Source organism: Macaca thibetana, chromosome 10, assembly GCF_024542745.1.
Source record: "Macaca thibetana thibetana isolate TM-01 chromosome 10, ASM2454274v1, whole genome shotgun sequence".
NCBI classification, from domain to species: domain Eukaryota; kingdom Metazoa; phylum Chordata; class Mammalia; order Primates; family Cercopithecidae; genus Macaca; species Macaca thibetana.
Window position 1 is genome coordinate 54,560,395 of NC_065587.1, and position 12,768 is coordinate 54,573,162.

At 47.2% G+C, this 12,768-nt stretch overlaps 4 protein-coding genes across 8 annotated transcripts in view; 1 reads left to right on the plus strand and 3 right to left on the minus strand.

Moving 5' to 3' along the window:
- DNTTIP1 (deoxynucleotidyltransferase terminal interacting protein 1) overlaps window positions 1-12,768 on the minus strand; it is a 505,046-nt gene that overhangs the window by 399,578 nt on the left and 92,700 nt on the right. The gene's annotated exons all lie outside the window — the stretch shown is intronic.
- SDC4 (syndecan 4) overlaps window positions 1-12,768 on the plus strand; it is a 188,465-nt gene that overhangs the window by 147,715 nt on the left and 27,982 nt on the right. The gene's annotated exons all lie outside the window — the stretch shown is intronic.
- Window positions 1-12,768, minus strand: part of WFDC2 (WAP four-disulfide core domain 2) — a 232,770-nt gene that overhangs the window by 123,424 nt on the left and 96,578 nt on the right. The gene's annotated exons all lie outside the window — the stretch shown is intronic.
- SYS1 (SYS1 golgi trafficking protein) overlaps window positions 1-12,768 on the minus strand; it is a 398,294-nt gene that overhangs the window by 10,465 nt on the left and 375,061 nt on the right. For 2 of the 5 annotated variants that reach the window (XM_050806601.1, XM_050806602.1), the window contains 3 exons: window positions 3,036-3,180; window positions 2,658-2,822; window positions 654-721 (listed from right to left, as the gene is read on the minus strand). In XM_050806601.1, coding sequence (XP_050662558.1) covers window positions 654-721; window positions 2,658-2,819 — 230 coding nt within the window. In that variant the 5' untranslated portion in view covers window positions 2,820-2,822; window positions 3,036-3,180. Of the gene's footprint in view, window positions 1-653; window positions 722-2,657; window positions 2,862-3,035; window positions 3,181-12,768 lie in introns of those variants that run through there. The other 3 variants (XM_050806600.1, XM_050806599.1, XM_050806598.1) reach the window with 2 other exon arrangements.

Sequence of the window (12,768 nt, forward strand, 5' to 3'; positions counted from 1 at the left end):
GAATAATAATAACGTGCAAGGCATTGTTCTAAGTCCTTCTTGTGAATTAACTTATTTAATCCTTACAACTATGAGGTAGGTAATATTATTAGCCCCATTTTACTGATGAGGCAACTGTGGTTGATTAACTTGTCCAAAGTCACTAGACTAGTGGTAAAGTTGAGGTTCAATGCCAAATAAGTCTGCCTCCAGAGCCTGAGACCTTGATCACTATGCTAAACTGCCTCTTAAGAGACAGGCAATGATTATGTGTGACCTTAGACGTCACCGAGTCCAACCCCTCATGGACAAAAGAGGAGCCTGAGGCCCATGGCAGGTAACTTGGCCAATGGCACACAAACCAAGAACAGAACTCAGCTCTCCTGCCTCTCGGTCGAATCCTTTCCTCAGCTCACTCCACGTCAGGGAAGTTATCTGAGATGGAAGTTGTCTTGCAGGCAGCACAAACATAGTGACATAAGAGCTTTCCAGGTAAGTCAAAATAGCAATGGAAGGAAGCCCATGATACAGCCGGTCCCAGAACTGGCCTCTGTCACCCACCTTACTCCACCACTCCCCAGAAACAAGTGCCAACCTGTCTCATGCTCAAACTTAGGAAGTTAGTCCCAGCGCTAAGAGCCCAAAAGCTGGATAGCCAAACTGGTGATACTCACCAGGTGAGGGCGTTGAGGATGAAGGACATCATGGAGAGCCGGCCTGGAGGGGTGGAAAAGCCCAGGATCTGAGGGGGAATCACAAATGGAAATATGCTGGAGAAGTGACTTGGCAGAGCCCCAGGATCTCAGCAAGCCTCCTAAGGAACAAGCATTCTTCCCGGAGCACAGAAGATAATACCTCCCTTCATTTGTACGGCAGCCTATTTCCAACCAGGTGCTTTCATAGACATCCATTATGGGATTTCATTTGTTTCTCACAGCAGGTGGAAGGGGATTATTTTCATTTTACAAAGGAGGATGTAAAAGCTCAGACAAGTTAAGTTGCCCAAAGTAATAAACACCAAGAGTAAAGTCTAGAACAGCGTTCAGCTGACTATGGCTCCATAGGCCAGGCATCTACTCCCGTACATAAAGTTTTATTGAAACACAGCCGGCCGGGCGCGGTGGCTCAAGCCTGTAATCCCAGCACTTTGGGAGGCCGAGACGGGCGGATCACGAGGTCAGGAGATCGAGACCATCCTGGCTAACACGGTGAAACCCCGTCTCTACTAAAAATACAAAAAAACTAGCCGGGCGAGGTGGCGGGCGTCTGTAGTCCCAGCTACTTGGGAGGCTGAGGCAGGAGAATGGCGTGAACCTGGGAGGTGGAGCTTGCAGTGAGCTGAGATCCGGCCACTGCACTCCAGCCTGGGTGACAGAGCAAGACTCCGTCTCAAAAAAAAAAAAAAAAAAAAAAAAAAAAAGAAACACAGCCATACCTATTCACTTATGTATTTGTCTATAGAAGCTTCTGTGCTACAATGGCAGAGCTGAGTAATTGTGACCTAAAATCCTTACTACTTCACCCTTAAAGGAAAGGTTTGCTGATCCCTAATCTAGAACCCAGGTGGTGTGCATCAGATGGCTCTTCAACAAAGCCCAGCATTGCCACAGCTCTTCCCAGGAGGATAGAGGCTCCTATGACACTACAACTAGGCACATGGTGGGTGTGCAACCTCCACTATCTAACACAATACTATCAAATGCCAAACATCTGCACCACACTTTCAGCTGACAAAGAAAGGTCTTTGACATACACAATCTTGTATTATCCCTAAAAAAACCTCACAAAGCCATTCTTCTTTTGATTCTTATCACTTTTTGGACAATAACTTGCCCACAGGCTACACAGAGAACAAGCAGCAGGAGCAAGGACTCCACCCCAGGTCTCCTGGCTTTAAGAACTGTGCTCACCACCACACGCCACAGCTGCCTCTTAGCTGTAACAACTTACAGGCCTCCTTTACACTTTACGAAGTACTTTCTTATTCCTAAACCCCTCTGTGCCTTGTAACATTTTGTTGAGGGTGACATGACAGGCGTATTCTGCCCACTTTTCAGAAAAGGCTCAGAAGGGGAAGCAACTTGCCCAAGGTCCCACAGCTAATATTATATGGTTAGGCCTAGATTGAACACTTGCTTTTCTGAATCCAACGCACATGCTCTTTATATTGCATATTGCAGTCCACGACCTCGTTGCAACTAGTCTCATGGTTTTGAAGACAGGAAAACAAGTTCACAGAGGTGACATTTGCCCCAGGTCACACAGCTAGTAAGTGGATCTTAAACGGAGGCCTGTCCTGACCCCAAAGTCCAGGCAGTTTCCACTGTACCCGCATGAATGCTCTTTTATCTACTCCTCTCTCCGGTGTGGCACCTGAGAACCTAGCTCAGAGAAGTTAAGTCACTTTCCTAGAGTATCAGAAAGGAAATGTATCACAGTTGCCTGGAACACAGACGTGTTTATTGTATTAACTTCCAGGCCCTTTGCTTTGTACTAATCAGCCTCTGCTGTCATTCCATTTTATGGATGAGGCAACTGAGGCTCAGAAAGGTGAAATCCCTTTCCCAGGGCTACAAAGCAAGAAGGTGACCCAGCCAGGTCTACAGCACAGTAGTGCTGGATCACAAAGCCTAGTCGGGGAGGCCGAGACCCCACCCGCGCCAGCCCGGGGACCCTACCTCGGCGTCGAACATCTGGTCCAGCGAGGGGCTGCTTCGCACTAGTCCGTCCACCAGCGCCAGCCACAGGCCCAGCGAGCCATAATACACGGTCTGCATGAGGACGATCTGCGACAGGATCAGCAGCGGGTCCCACACGTAGCTGCGGAACTGACCCGCCATGCCCTGCAGGGACACCAGCCGGGCCTCAGCCAGCGGCCCGTCGCCGTGGCAACGCCGCCCCGCCCGGGAGGAGGGACTGGAACCAAGGGGTGAGCCCATTCCAAGAGTTAGGGGGAAGGCGGGGCGGACAGACCCATTCTCAGAGTGAGGGGAAATCCAGCCCATTCCGGCTGCGCGGCCCCCGCCCGTACACGAGCTCCTCTGGGGTCTACTCACCAGTGACAGACTCGACGATCGAAGTGTTCGAGCGTGGCCCGGCCTCACCCGCTGGCTCCCAAAACAGCGCTGACAGACATGACCATGGAGGAGAGGCGCTGCCGGCCTAGAGAGGCAAAGCTCCAGCGACCGCAGCGGCGGGAGCGACTCCGTAGGAAAGAAGCGTTTCCGGGGAAAGCTGCGGAGGGGCGGGGCTGAGATTGCGCAGGCGTAGTGGGTGCAACCTTTGCCTGAACCGCCTGAACAAGGTACTAGCAGCCGGATAGCGAACTGAGCACATGCGCAGAAGGAAGAGTGAAGGCAAACGGAAGTGAGGAACGAAGGCCGCAGAGCTTGCGCGCCCTCTAGAGGGAAATTTTTTTTAAAGGAAGGCGGCTGGGGAGAGGGAGGTGGGGTGGATTAGGACGCAGTAATGATGTTTGGGAATTAACGAGGTGATAAACTGTGTCGCTATTTTCAGCCTACATTCTCAGTGTTTTCTCCCAGTTAGAGTCTGATAGCTTGAAATGGACCTGCAAGCTCCTCCACTTAGGAGTTTGCCACTGTTCCCGCTATACGGATAGTTAAGCTAATGGCCAGAGAAGGAAAGCAACATACTGTTTCAACGACACAGTTAGTAGCAAAGTAAGGATTAAAATTCAAGTGTTGGCCGGGTGCGGTGGCTCATGCCTGTAATCCCAGCACTTTGGGAGGCTGAGGTGGGCGGATTACCTGAGATCGGGAGTTCGAAACCAGCCTGACCAACATGGAGAAACCCAGTCTCTACTAAAAATACAAAATTAGCCGGGCGTGGTGGCGCATGCCTGTAATCCTAGCTACTCGGGAGGCTGAGGCAGGAGAATTGCTTGAACCCGGGAGGCAGAGGTTGCGGTGAACCAAGATTGTGCCATTGCACTCCAGCCTGGGCAACAAGAGCAAAACTCCGTCTCTAAATAAATAAATTAAGTAAATTAAATTCAAGTGTTCCTCAACACTACAACATTGATTTCACACCCACTGGGTGGCAGGAAGGCTAGAACATGTACATGTAAGACAGTCCCTGCCCTGAGACACAGTTGAACTACATTAGAAGGCAGAGTAGTGGGTGTTTTAAAATGTGGGTGCCAAATGGGAAAAAGCACAGATTCTGAAGTTGCACCTAGGAGTAAATCCTGACCCTCTCTGCTGCCATGACTATTTTATCTATCTTCCAAATCCGAATGGTGGACAGTCAGTAAATATTTGCTGAATGAGTCAAGAACAGAGAAAGCAACAGCAAGTCGATGACTCACTTATTCCTACTCCAGCAGAAGAAAACTCATCAACTTCATTGATCCTAGGTTCCCCCTCCCTGGAGTGGAAAGAAGGGAAGTAACTGGTTCCAGGAAAAGAATTTGGGTTTTAGGGCCAGCTATGCCACCCAGTGTGACCAGGAAGCCACTTCCTTCTTTAAACCGCAGCTTCCCTGTTTATGAAATGAGGAGTTGGACATGATTAACGTTTTCCACCATTTAATCTACCTTCCAGTAATTATTTTCTTATTAAAAAAAACCTTAGGCCCGGCGTGGTGGCTCACGCCTGTAATCCCAGCATTTTGGGAGGCTGAGGTGGGCAGATCACGAGGTCAGGAGATTGAGACCATCCTGGCTAACACGGTGAAACCCCGTCTTTATTAAAAATACAGAAAATTAGCCGGGCGTGGGGGTGGGTGCCTGTAGTCCCAGCTACTCGGGAGGCTGAGGCAGGAGAATGGCGTGAACCTGGGAGGCAGAGCTTGCAGTGAGCCAAGATCGGCCACTGCACTCCAGCCTGGGGGAAAGAGTGAGACTCCGTCTCAAAAAAAGAAAAAAAAAACTTATCAAAGAGCCATGTAACTGCCAATCAGAATTTCTGAACGGCTTGTGTTAGCCATGTTATCACCTTGAGCTGATACAATTCCAGACAAAAGTAAAGAAACCTGAGACTTTATTGAGAGTATGCGATTGTCCTTATCATTTGGAAATACCCTGAACAGTTGACTTGGACACCAGTTTGGGAGTTACTAAGGCCCAAAGATCTCTTAGGTGCTTTCCAGCTCAACCATTCTTTAAGGCACCTCAATTCAGTTCAACAAATATGTATTCAAATTCCTCTAGTTCACTGATGATGCACATGATCTAGTGTTTCTGAGAAAACATCTGTTTCTTAAGTGTTTACATGATCTTGTTTAATCCTCACAATCAGAAAATACAGCTATTATCCCCTTTTTATAGGAGAGGAAACTAGGCTATGGGGGAGGTGGTGTGACTCTCTAGGTCAGAGAGCTCACGGGGAGCAGAGCTGAGATTCAAATTCAGGACAACTGACTCCAAACATCAAGATGCCTTTTAGTTTAGTTTTGGTTTGGTTTAGTTTGGTTCTTTGAAACAGGGTCTCACTGTGTCACCCATGCTGGTGTGCAGTGGTGCAGTCATGGCTCACTGCGCCCTCAAACTCCCAGGCCCAAGCCTCAGCCTCCCAAATAGCTGAGACCACAGGCATGTGCCACCACACCTGGCTTTTTTTGAAATGGACTCTTGCTCTGTCGCTCAGGCTGGGGTGCAGTGGCATGATCTTGGCTCACTGTAACCTCTGCCTCCCAGGTTCAAGCGATTCTCATGCCTCAGCCTCCTGAGTAGCTGGGATTACAGGCATGTGCCACCATGCCCAGCTAATTTTTGTATTTTTAGTAGAGACGGGATTTCACCATGTTGGCCAGGCTGGTCTGGACTCCTGACCTCAAGTGATTTGCCCCTCTCCGCCTCCCAAAGTGCTGGGATTATAGGCATGAATCACCACGCCTGGCCCACACTTGACTTTTTTAATTTTTCAGTTTATTTTATTTTATTTTTTTGTAGAGACAGGGTATCCCTATGTTGTCCAGGCTGGTCCTGAACCCTGGGCTCAAGCAATCCTCCCACCTTGGCCTCCCAAAGTGTTAGGATTACAAGCATAAGCCGCTGTGTCCAGCTGAGATGCCATTTTAGAATAAAAAAGAGGAAAGAAGGGAGGAAGGGAGGGAGGAAGAGGGAGATGAAGGAAGGGAGATAGTAAAATAGTCAGGTGGTGGAGTAGCAGGAAGTGGAAAAGGGGCAGTGAATCTCTCTGCTCAGTTAGCCCTGAGGTGAGGGATTAGGGAGAAATGGGAGGAAAGGCTTAGGAAAGGCTTAGGAAAAGGCTTAGCCAGGGCCGATGTCTTCCTTGCAGGTGCTGGAATGCGTGGCTCTTCCTGGACTCTGCCCCCTTCACGTCACAGCTGGGCCCACTCCACCCCATCTCCTCCCAATAGGGAAGGCCCTCCCTACCCATTCTGCTGAACTAGAAAACACAGGTAGCTTTCGACATTAGGGCTGGTTGGAATGTCTGATGTCATCCCTGGAGTCCGGAGCTCACCTCTGGGCAAACCCCAATGGGCGTGCAAGCTAACCTCCCACCCTTTCCTTTTCCCTTCAGGAATTCAGTTCTTGGATTCCCGCCTTGCCAAGCTTCAGAAATGCATACCATCCTCTGTCTTAATTTGGATCCAAGAAGGAAACCAAGAGCTGGGGAAAATCATGGCAACCCCCTTGTTTAGCTTCAGTGGCCCATCTTGAAATTTGAACACAAGCAGTCTGCTTCAGGCCACAGAGTCTGAACTAGAGCCCCACTGGCTTGCTATGTTACCTTGGGCGAGTCCCCGGTGGGTCCCAGTATCCCAAACTATCAAATGAAAGAAGAGGGACTCCAACTTGCAGATGTTGTCGTGGAGCTGTGCCATCTGAATCACCTGAGGAACATATTGGATATTCAAATTTCCAGTCCTTGTTTGCAAACCTAAGTCCAAATCTCCCAAAGCAGAATTGTGGAGATCTGCATATTTAAAGAGCTCCCCAAGTGATCCAGAGGTGCACCCACATTTGGTAACTACAGCACAAGATGATCTGTAGTTGACCCTAAACCAGCTCCTTCGTCCAACAGAAGACTGCTCTGTGACCTTGGCGAGTCACATTCCGGCTTCAGGGTTTTTTTCCATCTGTAATATGAGGGGTTTGGATTTGAATAGCCGGTCTCCAAGGGTTCTTCCTACGCTGCCAAGTCTGTGGTTCCAAACTTATGAATGAAATGTTAAACTTTAGGTCAGAGGCAGAGTGACGAACAGCCACAAGCTGGGACAAACTGTCCTCTGGGTGGAGGGGAGGGGAGTGCCTCTGGTCACTTGGTCTCTTCCGTCACTCTCACACTGGGGCCCCACTGCGTGCATGTAAGGACAATCGCTAAGGTCACCTTCTGAATCCACCCCCATAAATCCCTTGGGAAATGTTCTCCCATAGGTCCATAGGCTTGAGAGCCCTGCTCAGATTCGAATCCTGGCTCTCCAGCCGTCTTGCTGTCCTGCTGGGTGACCTTGGGAAAGTTACTTCATGTCTCTGAGTCTCAGTTGGTTTCCTCTTCTATAAAGTGGAGTTCAGAATAGTACCCATGTTATGGGCTGTCCTGAGGGTCAAACGTGTGCCTAGTCCACCGCCTGATGTGTAGTTGGCGATATGTTAACATCAGCAATGATAATATGATTGTTATTATTTCTTCCTTTGGAATGTGGGAACGGAAATGCCTGATCTCAGATTTATGGCAAGGATCTAACAATGTATCAGACAAAACAAGCCCGGTGGCTGGCCCATAGTAGGATCACATTAAATGTGGTACCTTCTCTTCCTCCTGTCACCCCTACTCTCGTGTTCTCTAGATCCCTCCCTCTCTCCCTTCCTCCCTGGCTAGGCTGCCCTACTGCCCTGCTCCCATGTTTCCTTTCTGGGAATATTTGATGAAGACACTTCAGTAGAAACACGTGTCTCAGGGACAGGTTATGCAACTCTGTGCTCACAGTTTTTTGGAAATCCCACGTGGGAGGCTTGGAGTTGGCTGCCTGTCCTCTGCATCAGTGACCATCCTGGACTCTGGCCAGTGAGTTCCTCTCTTAGAAGGGAAACTGGAGAGAGAGCTCATTAGCTGCCTGTTTTCTCCTCAGACTGAAAACCCCTTTGTTACCCAGGTTGCTTTAAGTGCTGTTTGTGTCTGTGTTTGGGGAGGAACATTTGCTGAGCATCTACTGTACGACAGGCACTTATATAATTTAATCCTTATTTAATTTCTAAAACAAGCCTGTGAGTTGAGAACTATTAATAGCCCCACTGAACACATGCAGATTCTGAGGCTCAGAGAAGGGGCATTTACCCAAAGCCATGCTGCCAGTGAGTGGTAGAGCTGAACTCCAACCCAGGTCAGTTTGACTCCACACACTATTCCTTTTCAGTGTGTAAAAAAAAGTGCACTGGAGGCTGGGCGAGGTGGTTCACGCCTGTTTAACACTTTGGGAGGCTGAGGTGGATGGATCTACCTGTAATCAGGAGTTCTCGGCCAGCCTGGCCAACATGGAGAAACACTGTCTGTACTAAAAATACAAAAATTAGCCAGGAGTGGTGGTGCATGCTTGTAATCCCAGCTACTTGGGAGGCTGAGGCAGGAGAATGGCTTGAACCTGGGAGGCAGAGGTTGCAGTGAGCTGAGATCGCACCACTGCACTCCAGCCTGGTTGACAGAGTGAGACTCTGTCTCAAAAAAAAAAAAGGGCACTGGACATTACAGTCACATACAGCTTACATCTACCTGACCTTATCTTATTGTCACAACAGCCCCAGGGATGTAGGTATAAACATTGTCCCCATGTTACAGATTAGGAAACTGAGGCTTGGAGAAGGAAGCGACTCACACTCAGTACACATTGAGGTGTGGCGTGTCTTGTCAGCTGGAATAATCAAAAGTTAAGAAATATCTGGAGTGTCTGTCTTTCCAATCTAACTTTCCATCCCAACCTCCCTGTTCTTTCCTTCACACCAGAAGGAGTCAGGAAACTGGTTTTCTGTATTCTGTGTCTAATGATCAGGGGTTTTCCACAAACCTCTCTCTATGCAGGGTGGATGATGCCAGGCATGACAGTGGGTGGAAGGACCTCTGAGTACAGCCATCCTTCAGCATCCATGGGGGGTTGGTTCCAGGACTCCTGGCAGATATGAAAACCCAGAGAAGCTCAAATCCCTTATATAAAATGGTATAGTATTTGCATATAGTCTATGCAGTCCTCCCACATTCTTTAAGTCATCTCTAAACATCTAATACAATGTAAATAATTGTGATACTATATTTTAATTTTTATTTGTATTATTTGCATTGTTGTATTGTTGTTATTGTTATTGTTTTATTTTATTTTTAAGACGGAGTTTCACTCTTGTTGCTCAGTCTAGAGTGCAATGGCGTGATCTTGGCTCACTGCAACCTCTGCCTCCTGGATTCAAGCGATTCTCCTGCCTCAGCCTCCTGACTAGCTGGGATTTACAGACATGTGCCACCACACCCGACTAATTTTGTATTTTTAGTAGAGACAGGGGTTTCACCATGTTGGTCGGGCTGGTCTCAAACTCCTGACCTCAGGTGATCTGCCCACCTCAGCCTCCTAAAGTGTTGGGATTACAGGTGTAAGCCACTGTGCTGGCCTTTGTTGTTATTTTAGAGACAGGTCCTTACTCTGTCACCCAGGCTGGAGCGCACTGGCATTATCATAGCTCACTGTAGCCTCGTACTCCTGGGTTGAAGCAATCCTCCCACCTCAATCTCCTGAGTAGCTGGGACTACAGGTGCACACCATCAGGCCTGGCTATTTTTATTTTATTTTATGTAGAGAAGGGGTCTCACTATGTTGCCCAGGCTGGTCTCAAACTTCTGGGCTCAAGTGATCCTCACACCGTGGCCTCCCAGAAGGCTGGGATTACAGGCATGAGACACTCTGTCCAGCCTCACACCTTCAAGTTTTCTTACCTTGATTCTTGACCCCATCATGTACTAAACTTTCTGTCCCTACCTAGAAATTATTCTCTATTCTGACCTTAAAGGACTCAGGGCTTTGTTTTAAGACGAAAAGTTGTTTTTTTCCACCTTCCTTTTTATCATCATTTATTCATTCAATCATCTACTTGATGAATATTCATTGAGCATTTATTATGTGCCAGAAACTGATCCAGGTGGTATGGATATAAAAATACAGTGAATAAAGAGAAAATTTTAATCTCGTAGAGGAGAGAGATGATAAACAAGTCAATCAACAATATAAAATCTAGCATCAAGGAATGTCAGTGTACTCAGAACACCAACAGTGCGGGATTCTGTTATAACATCAGAAAATGGATGAATACAATATTTATCTCTGCTCGATTTAGGACAGGACACTTGAGAATCAGGAACAGGAATCAGGGCTGTAAGCTCAGTGAGACAGCATAGTGACACAGACAGAATCAAAGAAACCTGCGTTTGAATCTTGTTTCAGTCAGCTTTTGCTGCATAACAAACACCCCACAAATCTCAGGGGCAACAGCAATGGATTTTTCAATCATAAGTTTGCAGGTGGGTTAGGGCAACTTTGTTACAGTTACAGTTTTGTTGTCATTTCTCCTTGCTCAGCCTGTTTTCTCATCTGTAAAACAGAGATAAAACTACTTACTTCACAACATCCATGTGAAGATGATGCTCAACACTCCCTTCTGATTAAACATACCCTCTGCTCAGGGTACCTGAGAAGCTAAATGTTCACCCTATAGGCCGAATAGTAATCCAAAAAGTGGTCTGGGCTGTAGATGCTCACTTAAGGAATAAGGAAGGCCATTGGCCAAGCCAATGAGTCTTGTGGTCCCCTCCCAAAATTTAGAATAGAAGAAAGAACCAGTAAGTCAGTAAAAGAGAGAGAAGCACACATCCAGGAAAAAGAAGAGACACTCTTAAAGAAAGACCAAGCAGGCTTAAAGAGCAGCCAGCCTGTGGCATCATCTCAGTCCTTGATATTTCCCTTTCAGTTTTAGCCTTTAGCCCTCCTGGCCCTCCTAATAACTCCTAAGCCTTTTCTTAAGGAGTCCTGAATGAGGCATGTTTCCTTGCAATTGCAAGAACTGTGCTAAGACCAAGAAGATGCATATAAGTTACCAGCCCACAGCTTGGCATATAGTAGATCCTCAGTCTACTGTATAGCTGGCAGCTATTGTCCACTAATCAGAGAGCTGCTTAAGAACACGGACAGATCTTGTTCACCAGGATTTATTGAAAAACTTCTCACACACAAGATATTCATCAGATGATTTTTGGATAAATGACCAAGTGAGTGAATTGCTACATCTGAGCCTCTAAGGGAAAATGTCCAAATGGCATTCTTCCAGTTATCCATGCGACAAGTATTCACTGAATGTAAACCTGTGCCAGACCTTGGACAAGGTGCAAGGGATGCATTTGTGAACACGACAACGTTCTTGCCCTCATGAAACTTACACCTAGCCGAGGAAACAGAAAATAAACAAGTAAAAGAATAAGTGCGTGATGGCAGGTAAGGGAAATGTGATGACAAAAAGCAAAACAAGTGGAAAGAGTAATTGGAGATGTTATTTTTAGAATTCTTCAAAATGCCTGTGGTGGATGCTGACTTACTGAGTGGGCCTCGGTTTGCCTATCTTACAATGCGGGTACTGTTGGACTGAATGATTTGAGAGGACCCTTCTGGGCCTAGTGTTCTCAATTTCTGTGGTTATGCAAGGCAGTGCCTGGACATTCCATAGCCCCTGGAAACTCCAGGCTGTCATTATCTGTAGCTGGAGAGAGATTTACATAAAGTGAGGAAGACCAGAAAGGGTTGGCACCGTTCCAGGAGAGAGCCCTACGGCCCAATCCCTTTTCTTTTCTGAAAACAGTAATGTGATTACCTGTTATTTACCATGTGTGAGGAGCTGCTGGGGAGGGGAATAAATCAAGACTCTTATGGGGAGGCCCCCTTGATTATAAAAATAGATAACACTTTGATGCTCCATATTATGCTAAGTACTGTAGTCTTAACATTCTTATGATGTTAAGAAGTATAATAACCCTAAAATTACATGGGGGGACACATGAGAAAACTGAGGCACAGAAAGGAAAAGTGTCTTGCTCCATACCAGCCAGTCACGATTGCAATCTAGGTCTCTCTAACTTTGAAGACCCTGCTCTTAACCTAAAACTAACATGAGTGAGAAAGGGACGCCTGCCCAAAGAGTGGGACAGATAGAGTCCTAGAAACCTCAAGGCAGGAAGAAATGAGAACTAAAAGAAGAGGATGGAGGCTTCCAGGAGAAGGCAGCATTTAAGGTGTCTCTGGATGTACCAGGTGTGCACCTAGCCTTGGTTAACTGTGGGCTAGGAAGTCTGAGAAAAGGGGGAAGGACACCTTCACCTCTGTTATAGGCTGGGTCTCAGCTCATTTTGTAGCTCCATGGGAGGGGGGCTGCCTGTGGATGTCTTGGATCATTTCCTTTTGCTTGAAAGGAAGCTAGGGGGAGGATGTAAAGTGTTTGACCAATGCCATCTCTCAGACTCACTCACTCTCAGGTTAGAATATACAGAAAGGGTGCTGAACCCAACATAGGTACCTGAGTATGTATTACGCGCTCACCACTTCACCTTACTCCATTCTCCTAATTAGTTCAAGAGGGAATTATCTCCATTTTAGGGAGGAGCAAAGGACTCACAAACTTTCCTCCAGTTGGCAAGTCCTGGAAACAGGATTTTAATGAAGAACTTCTGGCTCTAAACACTGTGGGTTTTGTTTGGTTGGTTGGGTTTTTGTACCTCAGCCCCATGCAGGAAATTGGGAACTCCTATTCAGTATTACAAACCTTTGACTACTGCATTTTGT